Source organism: Hyla sarda, chromosome 6 (genome assembly GCF_029499605.1).
Source record: "Hyla sarda isolate aHylSar1 chromosome 6, aHylSar1.hap1, whole genome shotgun sequence".
Classification (NCBI taxonomy): Eukaryota; Metazoa; Chordata; class Amphibia; order Anura; family Hylidae; genus Hyla; species Hyla sarda.
The window spans coordinates 73,964,973-73,978,473 of record NC_079194.1 but is presented as its reverse complement, the minus strand read 5'-3'; the positions used below and the strand labels follow the sequence as shown (position 1 = coordinate 73,978,473).

At 42.6% G+C, this 13,501-nt stretch overlaps 1 protein-coding gene across 5 annotated transcripts in view; it reads right to left on the bottom strand.

Moving 5' to 3' along the window:
• Positions 1-13,501, bottom strand: part of STAB1 (stabilin 1) — a 192,822-nt gene that overhangs the window by 85,505 nt on the left and 93,816 nt on the right. For all 5 annotated transcript variants that reach the window (XM_056524140.1, XM_056524141.1, XM_056524144.1 and 2 more), the window contains 7 exons: positions 13,293-13,370; positions 11,536-11,637; positions 8,687-8,797; positions 6,972-7,103; positions 4,640-4,768; positions 3,337-3,393; positions 3,110-3,193 (listed from right to left, as the gene is read on the bottom strand). In XM_056524140.1, coding sequence (XP_056380115.1) covers positions 3,110-3,193; positions 3,337-3,393; positions 4,640-4,768; positions 6,972-7,103; positions 8,687-8,797; positions 11,536-11,637; positions 13,293-13,370 — 693 coding nt within the window. The remainder of the gene's footprint in view (positions 1-3,109; positions 3,194-3,336; positions 3,394-4,639; positions 4,769-6,971; positions 7,104-8,686; positions 8,798-11,535; positions 11,638-13,292; positions 13,371-13,501) is intronic.

Here is a 13,501-nt window from a genome sequence, read left to right as displayed (position 1 = left end):
ACACAACTCAGCACCACCCTCAGCTCACAAGACACAACTCAGCACCACCCTCAGCTCACAAGACACAACTCAGCACCACCCTCAGCTCACAGGACACAACTCAGCACCACCCTCAGCTCACAGGACACAACTCAGCACCACCCTCAGCTCACAAGACACAACTCAGCACCTCCCTCAGCTCACAAGACACAACTCGGCACCACCCTCAGCTCACAAGACACAACTCAGCACCACCCTCAGCTCACAAGACACAACTCAGCACCACCCTCAGCTCACAAGACACAACTCAGCACCACCCTCAGCTCACAGGACACAACTCAGCACCACCCTCAGCTCACAGGACACAACTCAGCACCACCCTCAGCTCACAGGACACAACTCAGCACCACCCTCAGCTCACAAGACACAACTCAGCATCACCCTCAGCTCACAGGACACAACTCAGCACCACCCTCAGCTCACAGGACACAACTCAGCACCTCCCTCAGCTCACAAGACACAACTCAGCATCACCCTCAGCTCACAAGACACAACTCAGCACCACCCTCAGCTCACAGGACGCAACTCAGCACCACCCTCAGCTCACAAGACACAACTCAGCATCACCCTCAGCTCACAGGACACAACTCAGCACCACCCTCAGCTCACAAGACACAACTCAGCACCTCCCTCAGCTCACAGGACGCAACTCAGCACCACCCTCAGCTCACAAGACACAACTCAGCACCACCCTCAGCTCACAAGACACAACTCAGCATCACCCTCAGCTCACAAGACACAACTCAGCACCACCCTCAGCTCACAGGACACAACTCAGCACCACCCTCAGCTCACAAGACACAACTCAGCACCACCCTCAGCTCACAAGACACAACTCAGCACCACCCTCAGCTCACAGGACACAACTCAGCACCACCCTCAGCTCACAGGACACAACTCAGCACCACCCTCAGCTCACAAGACACAACTCAGCACCTCCCTCAGCTCACAGGACGCAACTCAGCACCTCCCTCAGCTCACAAGACACAACTCAGCATCACCCTCAGCTCACAAGACACAACTCAGCACCTCCCTCAGCTCACAAGACACAACTCAGCATCACCCTCAGCTCACAGGACACAACTCAGCATCACCCTCAGCTCACAGGACACAACTCAGCACCACCCTCAGCTCACAAGACACAACTCAGCACCTCCCTCAGCTCACAGGACACAACTCTGCATCACCCTCAGCTCACAGGACACAACTCAGCATCACCCTCAGCTCACAGGACACAACTCAGCACCACCCTCAGCTCACAAGACACAACTCAGCACCTCCCTCAGCTCACAAGACACAACTCAGCACCACCCTCAGCTCACAAGACACAACTCAGCATCCCCCTCAGCTCACAAGACACAACTCAGCACCTCCCTCAGCTCCCAAGACACAACTCAGCACCACCCTCAGCTCACAGGACACAACTCAGCACCACCCTCAGCTCACAAGACACAACTCAGCACCACCCTCAGCTCACAGGACACAACTCAGCACCACCCTCAGCTCACAGGACACAACTCAGCACCACCCTCAGCTCACAGGACACAACTCAGCATCACCCTCACCTCACAGGACACAACTCAGCACCACCCTCAGCTCACAAGACACAACTCAGCACCTCCCTCAGCTCACAGGACGCAACTCAGCACCACCCTCAGCTCACAGGACACAACTCAGCACCACCCTCAGCTCACAGGACACAACTCAGCACCACCCTCAGCTCACAGGACACAACTCAGCATCACCCTCAGCTCACAAGACACAACTCAGCACCACCCTCAGCTCACAGGACACAACTCAGCACCACCCTCAGCTCACAAGACACAACTCAGCACCTCCCTCAGCTCACAGGACACAACTCTGCATCACCCTCAGCTCACAGGACACAACTCAGCACCACCCTCAGCTCACAAGACACAACTCAGCACCACCCTCAGCTCACAAGACACAACTCAGCACCACCCTCAGCTCACAGGACACAACTCAGCATCACCCTCAGCTCACAAGACACAACTCAGCACCTCCCTCAGCTCACAAGACACAACTCAGCACCACCCTCAGCTCACAAGACACAACTCAGCACCACCCTCAGCTCACAGGACACAACTCAGCACCACCCTCAGCTCACAAGACACAACTCAGCATCACCCTCAGCTCACAGGACACAACTCAGCACCACCCTCAGCTCACAGGACACAACTCAGCACCTCCCTCAGCTCACAGGACGCAACTCAGCACCTCCCTCAGCTCACAAGACACAACTCAGCACCACCCTCAGCTCACAGGACACAACTCAGCATCACCCTCAGCTCACAGGACACAACTCAGCATCACCCTCAGCTCACAGGACACAACTCAGCACCTCCCTCAGCTCCGTACACAGCTCCCTCAGCTTCACTCCTGTCAGCGCTCATGATATGCACAGTAGTGTACATGTATATGTCCTTCTGACACGAACACTACTGTGCATATCGATGTCCCTTCCTACCTCAGCTCCGACCAGTTTCATTGTACAGCTCCCCTCTTGTCAGTGGTCATTGTGAAGTTCATGTCAGGAGGACGTACATATGAACACTACACCGGCAATACAACTGATACGGTTCGAAAATAAGCCAACCCGTGCCACTCTCGGGTCTGGCAGGGACACGGCAGCGGACATTTTTAAAATCCCTCCCGCTGGATCCGGCTTCTGTATTGCAAAAATGTGGTGAGAATGCACTCTTAGCTACCCATAAAGCGTGGAAATAGATACAGGATACAAAGACTGTCATTATGTACAGATGATACTAGAGACCAGCGGCACCAGCGTGATCTGTACTGCATAAAATGACACAATAGAATGTATGATGTGAGATGGATTATGATAAATCTGTAAATCAGTGTTTCCCAACCAGAAGTGCCTCCAGCTGTTGCAAAACTACAACTCCCAGCATGCCCGGACAGCCGTTGGCTGTCCGGGCATGCTGGGAGTTGTAGTTTTACAACAGCTGGAGGCACCCTGGTTGGGAAACACTGCTGCAAAGTGTACATACATATTGAGAGGGAATGACAGATCATATATGGTACTTACAACTTCAGTGAAAATGCAGTTGAATGTGCAACCTGGCAACCTTCTTCTAAACACACATGGCCCTGAGCCTTTTCCTAGTGGTTCCTATGCAGAAAACAAACAAGTAGATATATTCGCTTAAGTACAAAGTCAAGCGCTTTAGTTACTGATCAATCATACAATTATATATTCCCAAATGATGTAACATTATGTTGATGTATTGTCTGGTTGTGCAGCCAGTCCCTTACCTGAAGAACTGTGTTTTGTGGACACCTAATTCCTCTGTCGCAGTGGCCGCATCTTGTCTGTGGTGACAAGAATCAGAGTGTTGACAAACAATAGCGATATCAAGCAGCGAGGACGCTGTTAAAGTGATACATGCCCATACATGCAAGTTTTCAAGAAACGTAGAGCATAGTTTTTGTGCCTAAGAAACCTAGCACTGTGCATTGTGGAAAATCTAAACTGTAAATATGTATCTATTCACTGACTGCCGGCAGAGTTCTTAAAAGGATACTCCGGTGGAAAACATTTTTTTCATATCAACTGGTGCCACAAAGTTAAACAGATTTGTAAATGACTTCTATTAAAAAATCTTTATCCTTCCAGTACTTTCTACCAGCTGTATACTACAGAGGAAATTATTTTATTTTTTAATACATTTTTTGTCTTGTCCACGGTGCACACCCGATGCCCGTATCAGGAACAGTCCAAAGCAGAAAAAAAATCCCCAATGCAAACTTATGCTGCTCTGGGGAGTTCTTGACTCGGACAGAGGTGTCAGCAGAGAGCACTGTGGACAAGAGGAAAAAAAAGAAAATTGAAAAAGAAAAGAATTTCCTCTGCAGCATACAGCTGCTAAAAAGTACTGGAAAGGTAAAGATTTTTTTTTCATAGAAGTCAATTGGTGTCGTAGTACACCCTTAGTACATACGACTAAGGGTGTACTACGACACCTGAAACGCGTCACATTGTCCATGTTTGTTCCTGTATGCTGGCTTTTACTACAATAAGGAGAATTTTATTTGGCACAATCCCTTTTCGCTGGACTATTTTCCTCTGTTGTTTCCCTGCATTGTGTGCTTGCCACAGCACGGTCCAGGCGAAAAGACAACTGCACGGTGAGCTGGATTTCTTGTCTACTAGATCTCATTTACAAATCTTTTTGACTTTCTGGGACCAGTTGATTTAAAAATAAAATAAATTTTTTCCACTGGAGTACCCCTTTAAATATTTTTAAGAGGTAAAACACAAGTGGCTCGGTGGTTAGCACTATGTCCTTGCAGCACCGGGGTACTAGGTTCAAGTCCCACTATGGACAAGATCTGCAAGGAGTTTGTATGTTCTCCCTGTGTTTGCGTGGGTTTCCTCCCACACTCCAAAACATACTGATTTTAGGTGGTGAGCCCCAATGGGGACAGGGAACCAATTTGAAAGTACAGCAATGCGGAATCTGTGAGCGCTATTATAAAATAAGCTCTGACAAAGATTTTTCCATAGGCAGATGGTTGGATCCAGAGACAGTGGAGTATATTAACAGAGAAACGTTACCTTATTCACAATAACTTTAGAGGTGTCACAGCGATTTTTTAGGATCTTTATCACATCAGATATTCCCATTATCATTCCATTGTCAGTTTCAAAGAAGCTGCCGTCCAGTGGAGCATCGTGAACAAATGTCTGTTCAGAAAGGAAAAAATGGATAATGGGGCAGATTTAATAAAACTCTAAAACTTTGGGGCACAGTTACACCTTTACCATGAAGCCCCACCCCCCCCTTTTTTTTTTTTTTTGCTGAGCCAGACCTTTGCCAAGAAGGGTGCAAGTACACCAACTTTTAGGGCACAATATTCATTCTGGTACATTGAAAATAGTAAATCTACTCCAATGTATCTACCTCATAATAATAAGAAAAACTTGAGATCTGGAGTTCTCGGTAAAAGCCATTGATATGTGATGTCCCTGTCAGATATAGAAAAATTATCACTGGACTGGAATTTAAATGGGCACTCTAATTTAAACTAATTTCTGTCTATTGCACTCCTTATGGTAAATAAAAAATCTTTCTAATGTAGTTTGTTTAAAAAAAAAAAAAAAAAGTTTTCTATGTTTTGTGTTTAAAAACTGCCACTTGGTGTCTCCCTACTTGTCCAGAGCACATTTCCTCCCATCTTTTGCACAGACTTTGGACACCTGCTGGCCTGGCAGAAGTCCAAACACAGGGAATGCAGTCTGGAGTGCTGGGGGGGGGGGGTTGCCTTATCCAATCATAGCTCCCCTCACACTTTATTGCTGTTGGTTGCAGAGTGAGGGAGGAAGTTCTCCCCTGAATGGCTTCAGATGATGTCACACCTGCTGGGTAACGCCCCTTCCCAGTCTGTGAACCTAAGGCTGGGTAGAGAATACAAAGCACAATTTCTAAAATCTTGGGACTTATGGATAACATTTTTTAACCCTTCTTAAACGGTACCCAATTTACATCGGCCAGACTCATTAATTAATACTCAACCCCATCTTTCCCCCATTAACCGTCTCTAAGACCACTTCTGGATGGGGTCTGGTAAGTCCACTCTGATATTGAATGTAATTCAGTGTTGCATCTTATTGTGATACATATGCCACACAAACTTTTTTAATTTAATTTAATTTTATAATGGTGTTCATTATTTGTTGTTTTTGATTTGTCGGAGTTAAAACTGGATTAGATATATTATCTCGACTTAACTTACTCAGTACTTTAATGACAAGCTAGCATTTAAAGATGAGCCCAGCGTTGACACATTCCAACATAGGGAGGATTTCTGTTATAGTCGCCTTGACCCAACGTAATAAGACGACATGTCAAAAAGTATGTTATTTTGTATTATTAGCATTCCATGTTGAGACCTTTAAACTTGTTTACATTCATCTGGCTCCCTTCGTAACGATTTATATATGTGTGTTATAGCAAGATGTTCCTTTTGTTACCTTTCTTATATTGTTAAAATGCCAATAAAAATCTTATTGAAAAGAAAACACAAAGCAATATAAAGGTAGAAAACAAAAAAATAATAAAAATAGAGGCAGGGGGTTGTTTATCACGATGGGGGCAGTGACCTGGGAGGATAATAACATTTAATCAAGTTAATGAGAGGTACTCTTTAAGTCGACTGTTTTGCAAATACAACACAAGCTCCATTCTTTACCCTCCTGCCTTGTTGTACAGTGAGTGCATGACGGTGTCTACTGACGGGTAAAAGATTATGGCAGTCTATGGTCAAGCAAATGGTTGATAAGAAGGATTACTATACAGTCTAAAGAGTCTGTGCCGGACCTTAGTTTTTAAATACATTTATTATGATAGCTAGGGTACGACCACTGTACTTATGTCCTGACCACCTGCAGTCCATGAATGTAACTGGGTGATCTTCTGTGAATGATAGAGCTCTTTGCTAGAAGATCAGGCTTAGCAATACACCGCTGCGGACCTCCATGATCTCAGTGCAGCCCCCGGCATTCTGTGCCAGGCACTGCCTCCGAGACGGGGACATGACGTCACGGCAATGCCCCCTAGTGACGTCACGCCACACCCCCTCCATTCATGTCTATAGACATGAATGGAGGGGACATGGCCGTGATGTCACATCCCCGTCTCGGAGGCAGCGCCCGGCACAGAATGCCAGGGGCTGCACCGAGATTGTGGGGGTCTCCAGTGGCGGAACCCATGCGATCATACATCTGATGTATAAACCCAGAATACCCCTTTAAACCTTATAATGTTTTTTTTGTTTGTTTCTGTCAATTGCTATAAAGACATTTGGGTGACGGGGGGTTCATGACTCTGTTACATATTTCATGGATAAAGCAGCAGCTATTGAAAACCTACAAGATTGAGGTACTGTACCTGGTTGTACCATTTGTAAAACATCAGCCAGTAAGAGATTCCCAGCATACTGCTCCTGTGCATTCCATTTCTTAAATCTGACGGTGCAAGTTTCTCTCCAAGTATGACATGATATTTTATTGTGCTGTTATCCTAAAAAAATATTTAGGAAAAAAATACATTTTCTGATAGAAAATACATTAAACATATGAATAGTTCACACACTCTGTTACACATTAATGTCTGTATGAAAACTATAGTGCGTTCTGCATTTCAGTTCTGCAATCTTTTTGAGAATATATATGTTATGTGTTTCTCTGAGCGATTGGTCTAATGGATTTGGGGCTTGGGGGGGTGGGGTGTATTCAGTGTTCTTTTTCTTTATGTTTTGCTTGCAAAAATTTTAATAAACATTACTTGAAAAAAAATACATGCGCCAAACATGAAAAAAAACGTAAAAAAATGATTATAGTGCAAATTTCTACACTATAATAATTTTTATTTATAACTGGATGTACAAAAAGTGAGCAGCAATGCATATAGTACTTTATGCATCACCGCTCACTATAATACAGGAGTCTGGGGCACAACAAGAGTACCTGATCCTGTAAATAAAGTACAGTGACCCCCCGACTTATGATGGCCCCGACATATGATCATTTCAACATATGATGGCCTCTCAGAGCCCATCGTATGTTGAAGGCAGCATCGACATATGATGCTGCTGTGTGTCGGGGCCATCATACAAACAGCTATCTGACAGCGCTGACAACTTAAGCAACTGACAGATAGTTGTTTAATGTTCCCCGTGTGCCCCGTTCTGCCTCCTGTTACTCACATGCTGTCCTGCTAACTCATACAGACTTCCACTGTGAGCTCCGTGTAAGCCCCGCCCCCCAGAGCAGCCATAGCCAATAGCCTGGAGCATCTTACTGCAGGCATCCAATGAGCTGCTGGCTGCCCTCCCCTTCCTTTCCTATAGAGCTGTAGTCGGCAGGATCGTAATGGAGGACATTCTGTCCCCCCTGAAGGTATTTAAAGAACTGTACAGTACTGTATGCGATGTCACACATCACATACAATACATAGACACACTATACACCCCATACATCAATGTTTCCCTATCAGTGTGCCTCCAGCTGTTGCAAAACTATAACTCCCAGCATGCCCAGACAGTCAATGGCTGTACATGCATGCTGGGAGTTGTAGTTGTGCAACAGCTGGAGGCACCCTGGTTTGTTAAACACTCCCCATACACTCCACATACAATGGTCATCCCAGAACCAATTAGCAGTTTCCCATAGAGATATGTATTCAACATACAATGGTTCCGAGGCCCCAGAACCAATTACCATTTTTACATAGACATATGTACTCGACATATGATGGTTTCAACATATGATGGTTCTCCTGGAACCAATTAATATCATATGTTGAGGGACCACTGTACAGGCAATCCATAGTTTGGATTTTGCTGAGGATCCAAAACAGCAAAACCCACAACATTGTGAGGTCTTTTTTTGTGGATTTAGACGTTTCCATAGTCAAGTCAATGGAAAAATCAACACTAAACCTGCAGCAGATTCTTTTTTTTATTTAACAAAATCTCAACCACTTTGCGGGTACAGAAAATTTAAAAATCTGCAGCATTTCTAAGTTGCCGTACTCCAAAATTTGAGATGACTTTATCAGCATACAGTAAACACATGTTATTCAGTAGCAAAGCAAACATTTACCAGATTGGCTAATCCAGACTGATTGTAAAACCTTGTCACAGCAGAGTTATTCGGCACGAAAATTGTGTACTTCTGTCTGCTGGATTCAATTTCCTGGATAAGTCCAATTTTCTGCAGTGGAAAAAGATTATTAGTTCACTTTATTCATTTACAATGAGGATTTTGTTCATGTCATTTATGTGTCCCCTATGTCAGAAGTAAACACCTGTAAAAATGTACATAGAAGTAGACTGCAACATACCCATAAGTTCCCAAAGCACATATGTTTACTAAGTGTGTTCTTTTGGTATTAGTAGATTGAGCCCTCTCTCCACTAGCCAACGAGATTGGAGTTGAATCAATGCAATCACATCATGAAATTGGACAGCACACTGCAATACATTAGCATTGCAGTATACTTACTATACACGCAGCTGCATAGTGAAGTCCCCTCGGGGGACTAAAAATATAACAACAAATATTCATAAAATGAATAATAAAACTATGTGCACCACAAATCTATTTACACATTGTTTTAGACAGTGTTTTAGACACTTTTTTTTTCCATTATTGGAAAGTAGGTGTGACTTCCCTGAAAAGGGGGATGTGCATAAATGTGACACTGTGTACAAAATTTTGGCACACATTTTTGTTGTAAAAGTAAGTCAACTAATAGATAGTGTTAACTTAGACTAGACAGCCTAAAGAAGCACCAAATTTTAAAAACATTCTGGCACATGCTTAGACTGTTTACTTTGTCAAAGAACTAGACAATTTTTACTTTTACCCAAATATTTAAAAAAAAAAAAAAAAAAATTCCAATGGTCCCTCTGTCCATTATTCCATCTTTCAAATAAAAAAATGTAAACTACAAAAATACATAATTAGTGTTGTCGCCTCCTATAAAAATATAACATTGTATTTGCTGAATGCAAACACCAGAAAGTGCCAGAAAGTGATCGGGGCCAGATGCAGTTCTGTGTACAGCTGGGGTGGAAGGAGTTAACTGTTCAGGGAAAACTAATAAAGGAGCGCAACACTACACTTTCTCTGCATTACCTTTATGCCGGGGCTGACTGGGGTGAGCGTTTCAGAAGTGGGACACCATGTGAACACGATGAAGATCCCTGGAGAAAGCATCCACCAGGAACAGGTGATACATAAATATTGTGAGCACATGGTATAATGTCCCGTACAACACGATATGATATCCGTGATGTATATGCCCTCATGTATACACATGCCCATAGAACATTTCTTATGCCCTGTATATGCCTTCGTATATTTTATTGTAGCAGTAGTATATTTTATTGGTATATGAGATTGAGGTTCTTTAGTTTTTCATGCTCTATTTGATTATAATTTATTACTATTTATATGTCATATATTTATATAAAGGTATAAACCGAACATGTAGGTACGCATCCTGCTTTTATTCTGATATAAAAAGGGTATTTCATAGTGACATATTTAGTACACAAATGATCAGGAGGGGTGACCTTACTTTTAAAAAAAAAATCTATTTATTCGTGGCTGATGGTATATTTGCTCTAACTTTGATAAAGGCTAACAAAACTTTTTAAGGAATTTTTTAAAGACTGGAAAATGTTATATTTCACCCTGCTGAGTGCCGAATTTCCTTTACTGGTGGATGCTTTCTCCAGGGTTCTTCCTCCCGATATTGTATTGTCTCACATTGCGGCTGTGTGTTCATCCCGTGTACCTGAAGGTTTGGACTCTCTAGAGCTGCACTTTTGGAACTAGTGAACTGCATCCAACCAAGTTTCTATTTTGAAATTCCAAAGTGCTGCAACATCCAGCTCTCCCTCTATAGCCCCCTGCGTCTCGGACGGGAGCAGACCAAGTCCAGGCAATATAGAACAAAACAGAGTGGTCCAGCACTTGTGTGGGTGAATTCCCAAGGATTTATTAACAGATTAAAGACAGGTACAGACCAGGTGACGTGTTTTGGCTGCTAGTTCACAGCCTTAGTAATATTTTGTATGACTAAGGCTGTGAACTAGCAGCCGAAACGCGTCACCTAGTCTGTACCTGTCTTTAATCTGTTAATAAATCCTCGTAAATTCACCGACACAAGCGCTGGACCACACTGTTTTGTTCTAAGTTTCTATTTTATATGTAAAAAGAGATGAATGGCACTCACCAGTGTCTCCAGTGGGTGAAAATCTGATTTTATTTATCGAAAGTCCAAATATACATACATAATGCAGGGAAAGCACGGACACGGCTCACGGTGTGAACGGCGTCCGTGCCCTCCCTGCATTATGTATGTATATTTTCAATTTCGCTAAATAAAACAGATTTTCACCCACTGGAGACACTGGTGAGTGCCATTCCTCTCTTTTTACATATATTTGTGGATTGCTTTTTTCTGGATTTGAGCACCCCAGCGACTAGTGGGTGGCATTGAAGCAAAGTGTCTGATACAAAGGTTTTGGTTTGTATGGACTTGTGATTCAATGTAGTGCCGAGCACGGTTTCTTCTAACAGCAAGTTTCTATTTTCGACACCATGTGATCATCTTCCTGTCGAAGGGCCATTCTTCATAGAATGCATTGTCCAAAGGTGACAACCCATTCTCCCACTTGAATTGGAAGTTTTGGGTCATAATGTATAAACATTGCTGGATCTAGTCTTTAGTGTTTCCATGCACTATTCATACAGTATCGTGTATCACTCCATGTAGACCACAACCTCCTACCATTCATGTTTAGCATCCACAACCACTTATACTCCATTTCCTATGTTAATAATCCCCTGTCATTCATTTCCTATATCCTGTATCCTCTACTTTCCTGTCTGTGAGAGTCAATGTTCTGTCCTATGCAGCAGATATGCATGCATCTTACCTGGATTGCCTGCTTAAACTGTTCAAATTCAGGAATTTGCTCTAATGTTTGGGAAAGACCTGGCCGTGCTGGGGGTATGGCTCCCAGTGGTGGGATCAAAACCTGGAGAACCAAAAAGTTTTTTTTAAGAACTAAATAACCATGTAATGTCCAGAAACATAAGAAGACTGAATTCATACTGTATATCCCAATTGCATCTGTACCTTTATCTTTATCATCTTTAGTCTTTTGAATATATTGTACACGAAAACTCTCAAAACCATTTTTATTTAGTTTATTGTAAAAAAGGTTACACCGTACAGCCATATTTTAAATTATTTTCCTGATTTAATATATCTTAAATCTTGTATTAAATCTTGTGAGTTAATACAGGGGTTAGATAACACACTTAAATAGGCATTTCTAATGTCAAAAGTTATCTCCTAGTCACATAAACGTATTCAAGCTATCGGACTCCTACCGAGAACAGCGGAAAATTACCTCCCAAATGAATGGAGCACAGCTCATGCTTGGTCTGCTATCCATTCATTTTTTAAAGGGGTACTCTACTGGGAAAAAAAATTTTTATCAACTGGTGCCAGAAAGTTAAACATATTTGTAAATTACTTCTATTAAAAAATCTTAATCCTTACAGTACTTATCAGCTGCTGTATGATCCACAGGAAGTTATTTTCTTTTGAATTTCCTTTCTGTCTGACCACAGTGCTCTCTGGTGACACCTATGTCCATTTTAGGAACTGTCCAGAGTAGGAGCAAATCCCCATAGAAGACCTATCCTGCCCTGGACAGTTCCTAAATGGACAGATGTGTCAGCAGAGAGCACTGTGGTCAGGCAGAAAGGAAATTCAAAAAGAAAATAATTTCCTGTGGATCATAACAGCAGCTGATAAGTACTGGAAGGATTAAGATTTTTTAAAAGAAGTAATTTACAAATATGTTTAACTTTCTGGCACCAGTTGGTTAAATTTTTTTGTTTTGTTCCAGTGGAGTACCCCTTTAAGGGGCTCTCAGACATTGCCTACCTCAGTGCTGAGATGTGAAAGGGGTATTCCAGGGATTTTTTTTTTATTTGACTATGCTACAGGGGCTGTAAAGTTAGTGTAGTTCATAATATAGTGTCTGTACCTGTGTGTGACGGTTTTCTCACAATTCTTCTGTGATTTTCACCACAATATTTATTTTTAACAGCATACAAAATGACTGTTGTCTCAGATTTTTCCCAGTTTGCAATGCGGCCGAGACCTGACTCACTAGTCAGCTGATGACAGGGAGCCTGTCTGCATCAATGGGTGGAGGGATCAATCTGCAACTAATGCAACAGCTGTAGGCACCCTGATTGAAAATCACAGGTCTTTTGAATGGATGCTGCTCATTTATGTTTTAATGGGTGGGGTGGCGGGAAATGGAATTATGGGATTTGTAGGCAAAGAAGAAAACTCAAAAAGGAAATACCAGTTCACAAAAGGCTAGCCACAATATTATAGTAATCTCACAACATAACCATTTAGCCCCAAGACAAGCGCAGACCCTTCCTAAGCATGTCCATTACTGTCTGCCAGGTACGTACTAAAATCACATTATGGTGGATAACCACTTTAAGAATATTTCTTTAATACATATATGTACAGTTACTGACCATATTACATACCAGCTATCCTCCATCCTTAGAATATGGGATAACATGTACACAAGGGACAATCCCTTTAACATAGACATTTAAATTAATTACGTATATTGTACAATAGTAACCCACTAACCTGGTTGATAATGAAAATATATCCATTTGATGCTGGAATGTCCTGGACAATGATACTTGCATTATTTACTGTTATATTCTGAAATAAAGAGTACACAATGCTGATTTAGCTAGAACATGAAGCATTCTCCCTACTTTATTTTTGTTAACAATATATTGCTCACAGAGTCAGCTGTTTCCATATATCTTTTAAGGGACATTGGGTCACTG